We start from the raw sequence: 11,851 nt of genomic DNA, 5'->3' as shown, positions 1-11,851 counted from the left end.
GATGCAACAGCATTGGAAACCTCATTGACACAGAGAGCTGGGAGAGAGAGAGGTGGGAACGGCAGCAGGAGATGCCCACCTTCACTGTGAAACTTGACACTAATCATCAATCGTTTTCTTGTGTTTCAGGTTCGAGGAAGGAAACATGATGCTGGATTGGGTTTTGGTGCTGACCGCACTGCTTGCCAGTGATGTGGCAGGTAAGGTCCATTGATTCCAGGAGCGTTAGAAATACATTGGCATGAGGAATGAATGCACAGGCACTGTGTTGGGACTGTGGAACATGGGAGTTTGTGGACATTGGGACTGGTCGGGATGTGGTAGGAAATGTCCCTTGTCTGGGATACTCATCTCAGAGCTGCTGAGTGGGAAGGTGATTTGGAGACTCTCGTCCACATCAGGAGACAGAGATTTCCCCACGGTGACGCTTCACAGGAAAACAGGAAGAGGGAGATGTGACTCTCTGTCAGGAACCCAGGGGATGCGGAGGAGAAGGTTCTGCAGGCACTGGTCCAATGCCATGGGTGCAGTGTACTTGCCCGCTGTGAGGGTGAGGATGGAGGCTGAGTGCTGGCAATGGTTCAGGGGGAGTGAGTCCTGGGGCTGGGGAGTGAAAGAGGCAGAGAATGGTTGGAGATACGAGTGATTTGATGATCAGACTGACACACATTGAAATGCAAATACGTTGCGGTTGCTGGAAATAGAAAGGGATAATTTTCTTTGTTTCAATGAGATAATCTCATTCTGATGATATATTGAGTATAATCAATCTGAAGAAGGGTCTCGACCCGAAACGTCGCCCATTCCTTCTCTCCTGAGATGCTGCCTGACCTGCTGAGTTACTCCAGCATTTTGTGAATAAATACCTTCGATTTGTACCAGCATCTGCAGTTATTTTCTTACATAATTTAAATAATACTGAGTGTATCTTAAATGGCTCTCTATCTGTTATGAACTGTGGGTTAATTCTTTAATTGCCAACCATTGCTTCTCTCCTGTCATACCTGTGAACGTATTGTGCCAATCACCTGACCTACCAAGGCTGGCCCGTGCCACACAGCTTTGTAGCTTGCTCTCCCTAGTTGTAAGGCATTGGTCTGGATTTGAACAAGACCAGTGGCAACTTTAACATAAAATGTCATTACATTATAATCACTTTACCCGATAGGCTCATTAAGCACAACATTGTTAATTAACACTTTCTCATTGCACAACACTGGAGCTTTCTTGGTCCCTCAACAGAATGATCTAGAAAGCCATCAGGTATACACTCAGTGAGCACATTCTCGACATATTTATCGTTAATTCTTTTCCCCGATCCATATAAAGATAAGAATGCCTACTAATTATGCCAATACTCTTCCAAAATGTGGCTCTAATTTCCTGATATGTACCCTAGACTACCAGACCACAGTGACCACGGACATATCCAACCAATGTCTTCTGCCCATTGCCATTTCTCAGATCCACCCAAACCGATGCTGTGTCTCCATTTTCTGAACTAAGGTCCTTACTCTTCACTGACTTTATCCCGTCACTTATTGTCAGGGCCATCTCTCCTTTTTCATTTTGTCTATCCCTATACCGAGCTTAACCTAATATTTAATTCCCAAACTTGGTCACGTTGCAAGCACAAGGGAATGACACCCATTGACTTGTGTTTGTGACACAAATTTGTCTGAGGACGGTGGACTGAGGGAAGAGATCAGGGGGAGGGGGAGAGATGGGGGAGGGGAGATGAGGAAAGAAGAGTGGACATCGAAATGATGTCTGTGATCACAATGAGTGGGTCAGTGGGTGGTCTAAGTAATTTTAATTTAGTGTGGGGCGTGTGTGTGACCTGAGACCAGTGGGGGGGTCGTGAGGGTAGAAAACTAATTTTATTCATGAGATCAGAGAGAGGTTGGGATACGATCACATAGCTCTGTGAACGTAGTGGTTCAGGTGAACAAGGTGGTGAAGAAGATGTTTGGCACGCTTGCCCTCATCGAAGATTAAAGGAGTTTGGATCCATGTTACCAGGTGTTACCAGGTGTGGTGGGATTGAGTTATAAGGGGGGGGGGGGGGTTATAAATTCATGAGGTGCAACAATAGAACATAGATATCACAGTGTAGGGCAGAAACACTGGAGGGATGTTATTCACAATGAGGGTGCCAGAGGTAGTGGGGCAGGCAGGTACATCTACAATGTTACAAGGCCACTTGGACGGGTTCATGGATCAGAAAGGATGAGAGGAGAGGGGCCAAATGCAGACAAACGGGACTCACTGAGGAAGGCCCTTTGGTCGGTGAGTTGGTTTAAATCTGAATTCCCCTTAACTGACAGGGACGACCTATTCATTGGGACCGGAGGAGACTCAGCAAGACCTTGAAATGCGCGGCTTATCCGAAGGGCCGTGTGCTGAAAACTGGTTTTATTTTCCTGTTATCGGTGTTATCCTGTTAAATCTGAATTCTCTTTAACTGACAGGGTTGACCGATTCTTTGGGACCGGAGGAGAATCAGCATCACATTGAGAAGCGCAAGATAATCAAAGGGCCGTGTGCTGAAAAATGGTTTTATTTTGCTTCCTCAATGTCTTGTTACCGTTATTTCCCTATCGAAAAGACCTGGTACGATGCTGAGGTAAGTCCCTGAAACTAGTGGTTGTTCTGGGAGGCCAGGGGAACATTGCTCTCTGCTGGTTCATTCCCATGAACTCACAGCACAGCCTGTCGTTGAATACCTGCGATGAGGCCCTGTGTTCCAGGCTGCCCTTCACTGCGGCCTGTCGTTGAATACCTGCGATGAGCCCTGTGTTCCAGGCTGCCCTTCACTGCGGCCTGTCGTTGAATACCTGCGATGAGGCCCTGTGTTCCAGGCTGCCCTTCACTGTGGCCTTGGGCTCCCGTTTCTATCGCTCCGACCATTGGGTGAAATATTGGGATTTGGGGGAAACTCCACAACCAGGAGTTAACTCAGAGCTGGGGTTGGCATCAGAGAGAGTAAAGAACGAGAACGGCTGGATGATTTATTTGTAGGCTTGTGAGAGAATAAAATTCACTGCAACAGAAAAGATATTTTGTTTGTTTAAAGGTTTTATGCAATGCCCAAAATCGTTATGGAAATCTGGTGACCGTGAACTCGAAGGAACACAACGCGTTCATTGCCAAGGTGATTTTGGCAGTGAGCAAAGTTGGAACAAGCGCTTGGATTGGCCTAAGCGACAATTGCAAGGTACAGTTAACGATGACACGTTGGCTTACAGGTCGTCACCACACTGGCCAGACCTGCATTTGTTGTCCTTCCCTGATCATCCACTGCCCATTTCAGAGGGCAGGTTACAGTCAACACATTGGTGGATCTCTGGTGTCCCATCGTTGTTCAGAGATAGAGTTACACACGATGCCCTGCAGAGTAACAGGGTGTGGCAGTGTAATGGTTAAGTTACTCTGTGATATCCCGGTGATCCAGGCACATGAGTTTGAATCTCATCCCAGACACCAGGGAATTTGGATCTAAATAAATAAACTGCAATCACTCTGTAGAAACAGGTCCCCATCAGTAATGGGGACTGAAACTACCGGACTGTTGTAAAAACTCATCAGGTTCACTGTTGTTCTTCAGGGTTAGAAATCTGCCCTCCTTCCCCAGCCTGGCCTCACTTCAACTCCAGAGATCCACCAATACGATCATGCCTGACCAGTGCCAGCCTCAACATTGCCCTTCATTCTGCCGATCCTCTCTGCAGTCCGGGTCCGGTTAATCCTCCTGACACTGAATTAGTTGTGTTCCCAAAATGTGGAAAGTTCACGGGGCAAGGCTGGTGTGCAGAGCGATGTTACACAGCAGCTGTGAAGAAATCTGACAATGAGAATTTAGAGATTAGCGTAAATGAAATTGAAATAAATCACATGAGTTCTCTAAAGCTGAACAGAAGACAGTTAAGGCCAAACCTTACAATTAAATTTTCACGGATTTTTTCAATCAAAACTTAATAAAATCTATCCAATCAATACATTGAAAATATTTTGCCCAAACATTGATAGCAATGGCAGACTTTGTTCAATGTTTCATAACTTCTTACAACAGAGAAGTCCGTTCAGCCCATTGAGTCCGGCTCGAAGGGCCGAATGGCCTACTCCTGCATCTATTTTCTATTGAGTCCATGCCAGCTCCCAGTACATTGCCATCAATCCCATTATTCAGTAATTTCATTGTAACCTACTTCCACCACTTGCTGGAAAACCGCACAGTCATGGGGAGTTCGTGTAAACTCACACGGATAACACTGGAGGCCAGTACATCGTAAGTGTGTCTGTGACAGAAATATTACTATGCTGCCACTTAATTTCAGACACAGGTTTGAACAGGCGGTGGGTGACCTCTACAGACCCGCTGGTACACAGAGGGACTGAAGCAACCCCATGGGTCCTGTGCTCTGCAGAACTGGACTGACTGCCCAGCAGTGAGTGGAGGATATATGGGATGTAATGCAGGAGTCAGGGGAACAGACACTGACTGTAACTGTGTAGGGGGAATGTACAAGGGGGGAACACTGGAGTTTAAGGACGGCACAGTGTGACATGGCACATAACGAACTGAACACAGACAGGAAAGTTATTATTATTATTATTATTATTACTTTATTGCCATTGTAGTGGTGCTTACAATGAAATTCAGGTGCACTGCCTGAGCGGAGCTCAATTGTACAAGATAAAAAATAACAATACATAACAGTAAAAGGTTTTTTTAAATATGTTGATATAATCAGGTGCACATACTGTGACACATACACACAGATTCACACATGCGTACACATTAAGCCTATGTATGCACCTTATCAGAATATAAGATACTGCATTCAGAAGGTCATTGTCAGAATATAAGATATGGCAGCAGCAGATGTCCACCTTCACTGTGAAACTTGACACTAGATATGGCACGTGTAATAAAAATTATAAATGAATATATCAGTATTGCACGGAGCCAGGTATTGTGCAGTATAAATGTTGTCTATGGGGGGGGGTGTGCTTTCAGTGCAGAGTTCCGTTTAGTAATGGCCTTAGGGTAGAAATTGTTTGTTGGTCTTGTGGTGTGCGCTTTAATGGACCTTTAGCGCTCTCCTGAGGGCAGAAGGGCAAACAAGTGATGGATGGGGTGAGATGGGTCCTTTAGGATGCAGGATGCCTTCTACAGGCAACAGGAGCTGTAGATGTCTTCCAGGGCAGGCAAACGTGTGTTGGTGATCTTCTGGGCTGTGTTGATGACTCTCTGCAGAGCCTTCTTGTCGGCCACAGAGCTGTTGCCGTACCACACCAGGATCCCATGTGTCAGGACACTCTCAATGGAGCAGCGTAGAAGGACACGAGCAGCTGTTGTGGCAGGTTGACTTTCCTGAGTGTTCTTAGGAAGTGAAGCCGCTGTTGTGCCTTCTTAACCAGAGAGTTTATTTTGGTTGACCACGTGAGATCTTCTGAGATATGGGTGCCCAGGAACCTGAAACTGGAGACTCTATCCACTCTTTTTCCATTTACGTGCTGTGTGGGGTGGTCATCCTGCTTCTTCCTGGTCGATGATGAGATCTTTTGTTTTTTTGGTGTTGAGTGCCAAGTTATTTTCTGAGCACCAGCCTGTTAGCCTCTGTACCTCCTAGTGAAAGGAATGTCCTGAGATTCATTTCAAAATTAATTAAAATTAAAAGAGAAACATTACGCTCAACCTCTGTCTTTCTCTGGGAGATCTTATTTTGTATTTGTGTTCAATTACCATCTTTTCCTCATTTTCTGAGTTACCATTTCTCCTCTTCCCTGACCTTCACTCTCAGATCCTGTCACTTTCATCTCAAGGATTCTGTTACGTCCATGAGATTCCCCCACCCTGCCATTCCATAGTTTAATCTCCCATCCACTGCCCTACTTGTCCCGGCTGCTCGTATTCTGCTGTCACTTCGGCTCAGGTACAGCTCCTCCCTGTACAGTTCAGTGGCAGCTTACTCAGCATTCTAACAGCAATGACCATTGATTTGTACCCACAGGAAGGGACTTTCACTTGGATCGATGGATCTCCATTGAAACACCCACAATGGGGTACAGCACAACCCGACAATCTCAAAGGCCTTGAAGACTGTGTACTAACAAATTATTTCCGTAAGTGTAACTATGACAGAAATGTAGAAATGAAGAACTGTAGATGCTGGTTAATACTCAAAAGGTCACAAAGTGCTGGATAATTCAGTGGGTCAAGCAACACTTTGAGAGAACGTAGATTGGTGAAGTTTGGGATCAAAACCAATTTTCAGATTAGAAAAAGACAGAAAATCGTGCAGAGGAGGTCATTAGGCCCTTCGGGTCAGCACCACCTTCATTGTGATCACAGCTGATCATCCACAATCAGTAACCTGTGCCTGCCTTCTCCCTGTAACCCTTGATTCCTCGAGCCCCTAGAACTCTATCTAACTCTCTTTTAAATTCATCAAATGAATTGGCCTCCACTGCCTTCTGTGGCAGAGAATTCCACAAATTCACAACTCTCTGGGCACAACCTGTATCAGGTCCCTACAGTGATGTTCGATCAGGTTCAAGTCCGGGCTCTGGCTGGGCCACTCAAGGACATTCAGGCTTGTCACGAAGCCACCCCTGCGTTGTCTTGCCTGTGTGCTTAGGGTCATTGTCCTGTTGGAAGATGAAACTCCGCCCCAGTCTAATGTCCAGAATGCTCCGTAGCAGGTTTTCATCAAGGATCTCTGAACTTTGCTCTGTTCATCTTTCCCTCGATCCTGACGAGTCCCAGTTCGTGCCGCTGAAAAACATCCCCACAGCATGATGCTGCCACACCATGCTGCACCGTAGGTATGGTATTGGTCAGATGATGAGCGGTGCCTAGTCTCCTCCAGACATCCAGGCCAAAGAGTTCAATCTTGGTTTCCTCAGACCAGAGAATCTTCTTTACGTGCCATTTGGCAAACTCCAAGTGGGCTGTCATGTGCCTTTTACTGAGGAGTGGCTTCCATCTGGTCACTATCATAAAGGCCTGATTGGTGGAGTGCTGCAGATATAGTTGTCCTTCTGGAAGGTTCTCCCATCTTTACAGAGGAACTCTGGAGCTCTGTCAGAATGACCACCGGGTTCTTAGTTACCTCCCTGACCAAGGCCCTTCTCCCCCGATTGCTCAGTGTGGCCGGGCGGCCAGCTCTGTGAAGAGTCCTGGTAGTTACAAAGTTCTTCCATTTAAGAATGACGGAGGCCACTGTGCTCTTCAGGACCTGCAATGCTGCAGAAATTGTTTTATACCCTTCCCCAGATCTGTATCTTGACACAATCCTGTGTTGGAGGTCTACATACAATTCCTTCGTCTTCATGGCTTGGTTTTTGCTCTGACATGTACTGTCAACTGTGGGACCTTATATAGACAGGTGAATGCCTTTCCATATCATGTCCAATCAATTTAATTGACCACTGGTGGGCTCCAATCAAGTTTAGAAACATCTCAAGGACAATCAATGGAAACAGGATGAACCTAAGCTCAATTTTGAGTGTCATAGCAAAGGTCTGAATACTTATGTAATTGTGATATTTCAGTTATTTCTTTTTAATTACTTTGCAAAAATTTCTAAATGGCACATCTGTAGAATGTGGCAACGTCAACAATTCTCTGCAATTTCTTGTGGTTGTGGATGGAGTAGTTCCCAAACCATCCTCTGATGCATCCCGATAAAATGCTTTCTATGGCACATCTGTAGAAGTTGGTGAGAGTTGTTGGGGACATGCTGAACTTCCGAAGTCTTCTTAGGATGTAAAGATGTTGGTCTGCTTTCAAGGCCAATCCCTCGATATGGCTGGTCCAGGGCGTTTTTGGTGACATTTCCTTATATTGTCTTTTCATTTCTGACCTTTTCCCAATTATCTGTACATCAAATCCCCCCCTCCCACTCACCTGTACCTCCTATCACTTGCCGAGTTTTTCCTGCCCCCCCCCCACGTCTCTTCCAGCTTTCTTCGCCCAAACTATAATCATTCTGAAGAAGGGTCCCAACCCACAATGCCACCCACCCGTGTTCTCCAGAGATGCTGCCCGACCCACAGAGTCACTCCCAACTTATTGTGTCTTGATACAGAAGGAATGGGTGACGTTTCGGGTCGAGACCCTTCTTCAAACTGATCAGTCTGAAGAAGGGTCTCGACCCGAAATGTCACCCATTCCATCTCTCCAAGATACTGCCTGACCTGCTGAGTTACTCCAGCCATTTGTGATACCTTCGATTTGTACCAGCATCTGCTGTTATTTTCCTACACAACGTGTCTTGATAAAGAGGATTATTCTGGTTGTCATTTTAGTTATGTGAGAATGGGTTACTCGTTTGCAATGTAATTTAATACGTGTATTTATTGTAATAAATTCACTTGCAGCTGGGATAATCATTAAAAAATGTGATGTTTTTGTTGAACCCAAGTTATGCTTGATCAGGTCTCTGGTGCAGGAAGAAACGGAGGTCCTTGATACCTTCCTGGTGGAGGATTGAGTGAGGTGTAGAGGGACTGGAAGTCCACGGTGAAGATGAGCCAATGGAGGCTAGGAAATTGAAAGTAATTTAAAGAGTAGCAGGGTGTGTGAAGTGTGTTGGACGTAGGTGGGCAGGGACTGGACGGGGGGGGGGGGCAGGAGGGAATCAAGGTAGTGTTGAGATGTTCGGTTGGGTGAAGCTGGCAAAGATGATGAGTCTGCCGGGGTAGTCCCGTGTGTGGCAATTGGGAAGAGATTGAAGCAAGCAGTAGGAGGCTGGGGAACAATAACGCTGTGGAGGGGAGATCGCCAATGAGATCAGAAACAGTTTGCCAGATGATATTTACTGGAAGTTAATTTCAGACACGGTACCAACAGTCCTGTTGTTACACAGAGGGGTGAACCAACCCCATGGGTCCTGTGCTCTGCAGAACTGGACTGACTGCCCAGCAGTGAGTGGAGGATATATGGGATGTAATGCAGGAGTCAGGGGAACAGACACTGACTGTGACTGTGTAGGGGGAATGTACAAGGGGGGAACACTGGAGTTAGAGGGAGGTACAGTGAGATACGACACATAAAGACAGGAAAGTGAAAGGAATGTCCTGAGATTCATTTCAAAGTGAATTAAATGCAGGAACATTCTGCTCAACCTCTGTATATCCGGTTGGAGTGGACATGCTGTCCTGTGAGACGTTCCATGACACTGTTTGACTAAAGACTGAGAGACAGTGGAGCAGTGAACTGGTCACAAAACAGAGTGGCCATGAAGATCCGACAGGCTGGGGTTTGTTCTCCACAAGAGAGAAGATTGAGGGGTGACCAGCCAGGGGCCGATCCCACTGTGAAGGATTTGTAGGGGGATGTCGAGAGGATGTTTCCTCGAGTGTGAAACTAGATTTACTGGTCGTAAATGTAAAATAGCCACCGATAAATCAAAGTGAGCAGAGGGACAATCTTCTTGGCTTGGGCGTTGCGGGCAGGTGGAGATCAGGAGCAGGTAACCGAGGTAGAGAGCACAGATGTACTGAAGGCAGAGATAGATCGAGAAAGGAACAGACGGAGGTGTTGATGGGGTCGGTTGAAGGGAGGGGGGAGGCTGGTGTTGAGCAGCAACAGTAGCACGGATCCATGGGCCGAGTGGTCTGTTTCTGCACTCCACGTGCAAGGGAACACCCTAACTCTACACACATTGGGTGTAACACTACAGATATCGCAATGTGCACTGGTGTACAATCCCCAGATTTAAACATGACATCGGTTGCAGAGGTTCCAGCTCCAGAGATCCCAGACTCTGCTCCCGTTGTGTGAGGTCCATGCAATGGGGAGGGCTGGGTTTATCTCTGACTGCACAGGCGTGTTGTCCAGCCCACACAGGGAGCTCCAGCCCAGGATGAGCCCAGTCACTTCAGTCTGGGACAGTCCAAACGCCCGTGAATATTGGGGGCTTCAGGTTTCAGCCACACACACGACTGTACCTGGCACCTCCACAGGAAGCGACTCCCTTTATTTACAAGGCAAACGCACCGATCAAGAGCCAGGGAGCGTTAATGGCTCACAGACTGCCTCAAATAGATGGAACATTAGACAAACGGAAAACATGTAATACTGGAAACACTCAGCAGGTCAGGCAGCATCTGTGCGGAGTGGAACAGATATAACATTTCCACCAACAATCTCCCTGTTTCCTCTCCACACATGCCACCTGACCTATTGAGTATTTCCATCATTTTCTTTCAGATATTTTGCATCTGCAGCATTTTGATTGTGGACTAACAGGTAAATGCTTTTCTCTTTTTCTGCTTCTAGCTGATGGAACATGGAATGATACAGAATGTGGCAATGGACATGGTTTTGTTTGTTCCTACAATCTGCTCGTCAATTAGAAAACTCCAGAATGGTCCACTCAACCTCCCAGCAGTGGATCCAGTGCTTTGATTTCTTTGTAGTCCCTCTCACTGTCTGTGGTGACTGTACTCACTTAGCTTCTCAGCCAATAATAAAGAGACCTGCATCATGAGCTGTGTGTTTGGTGCCGGGTGTCGGGCAATGTCCCCATGGTTCTGGCAGTATTGACAGGTGTCGGGACATGACGTGAAGGAAGTCAAGTCAAGCCTTGCCCAACTCTGCAGTCAATGCGCTGATGGAGAGTGTGACAATAGACAATAGGTGAAGGAGTAGGCCATTCGGCCCTTCGAGCCAGCACCGCCATTCAATGTGATCATGGCTGATCATTCTCAATCAGTACCCCGTTCGTGCCTTCTCCCCATACCCCCTGACTCCGCTATCCTTAAGAGCTCTATCTAGCTCTTTCTTGGATGCATTCAGAGAATTGGCCTCCACTGCCTTCTGAGGCAGAGAATTCCACAGATTCACAACTCTCTGACTGAAAAAGATTTTCCTCATCTCAGTTCTAAATGGCTTACCCCTTATTCTTAAACTGTGCCCCTTTGTCCTGGACTCCCCCAACATTGGGAACATGTTTCCTGCCTCTAACGTGTCCAACCCCTTAATAATCTTATACGTTTCGATAAGATCTCCTCTCATCCTTCTAAATTCCAGTGTATACAAGCCTAGTCGCTCCAGTCAACATATGACAGCCCTGCCATTCCGGGAATTAACCTAGTAAACCTACGCTGCACGCACTCAATAGCAAGAATATCCTTCCTCAAATTTGGAGACCAAAACTGCACACAGTACTCCAGGTGAGGTCTCACTAGGGCCCTTTACAACTGCAGAAGGACCTCTTTGCTCCTATACTCAACTCCTCTTGTTATGAAGGCTAACATTCCATTGGTTTTCTTCACTGCCTGCTGTACTTGCATGCTTCCTTTCAGTGACTGATGCACTAGGACACCCAGATCTCGTTGTATGTCCCCTTTTCCTAACTTGACGTCATTCAGATAATACTCTGCCTTCCTATTCTTACCACCAAAGTGGATAACCTCACACTTATCCACATTAAACTGCATCTGCCATGCATCCGCCCACTCACACAACCTGTCCAAGTCACCCTGCAACCTCATAACATCTTCCTCACAGTTGACATTATCGCCCAGCTTTGTATCATCTGCAAATTTGCTAATGGTACTTTTAATCCCTTCATCCAAGTCATTAATGTATATTGTAAATAGCTGCGGTCCCAGCACCGAGCCTTGCGGTACCCCACTAGTCACTGCCTGCCATTCTGAAAGGGACTGAAAATGTGGGATATGGTGGGAGTAACTGCAGTCAATGCGCTGATGGAGATTGTGGGATATGGTGGGAGTAACTGCAGTCAATGCGCTGATGGAGATTGTGGGATATGGTGGGAGTAACTGCAGTCAATGCGCTGATGGAGATTGTGGGATATGGTGGGAGTAACTGCAG

General features: G+C 46.5%; 1 protein-coding gene across 1 annotated transcript; it reads left to right on the top strand.

The window, feature by feature from the left end:
- The first annotated feature begins 145 nt into the window (after positions 1–145).
- LOC144598241 (alpha-N-acetylgalactosamine-specific lectin-like) lies at positions 146–10,368 on the top strand. Its single transcript, XM_078408140.1, has 5 exons — positions 146–200; positions 2,472–2,626; positions 3,077–3,217; positions 6,018–6,135; positions 10,292–10,368. Exons 1-5 carry the CDS (start codon positions 146–148, stop codon positions 10,366–10,368), a joined length of 546 nt encoding a protein of 181 aa, XP_078264266.1.
- Positions 10,369–11,851: the final 1,483 nt, after the last annotated feature.

The sequence above is a fragment of the Rhinoraja longicauda genome, chromosome 1, assembly GCF_053455715.1.
Source record: "Rhinoraja longicauda isolate Sanriku21f chromosome 1, sRhiLon1.1, whole genome shotgun sequence".
Classification (NCBI taxonomy): Eukaryota; Metazoa; Chordata; class Chondrichthyes; order Rajiformes; family Arhynchobatidae; genus Rhinoraja; species Rhinoraja longicauda.
Note: the sequence above shows the minus strand (reverse complement) of the source record. Positions and strands in the feature narration are given on the sequence as shown.

Coding starts and splice junctions, on each gene's coding strand:
- LOC144598241 (XM_078408140.1), top strand. CDS start 146: ATGATGCTGGATTGGGTTTTGGTGCTGACCGCACTGCTTGCCAGTGAT. Junction 2,627..3,076: donor AGACCTGGTACGATGCTGAG/GTAAGTCCCTGA, acceptor GTTTGTTTAAAG/GTTTTATGCAATGCCCAAAA. Junction 6,136..10,291: donor AACAAATTATTTCCGTAAGT/GTAACTATGACA, acceptor TTCTGCTTCTAG/CTGATGGAACATGGAATGAT.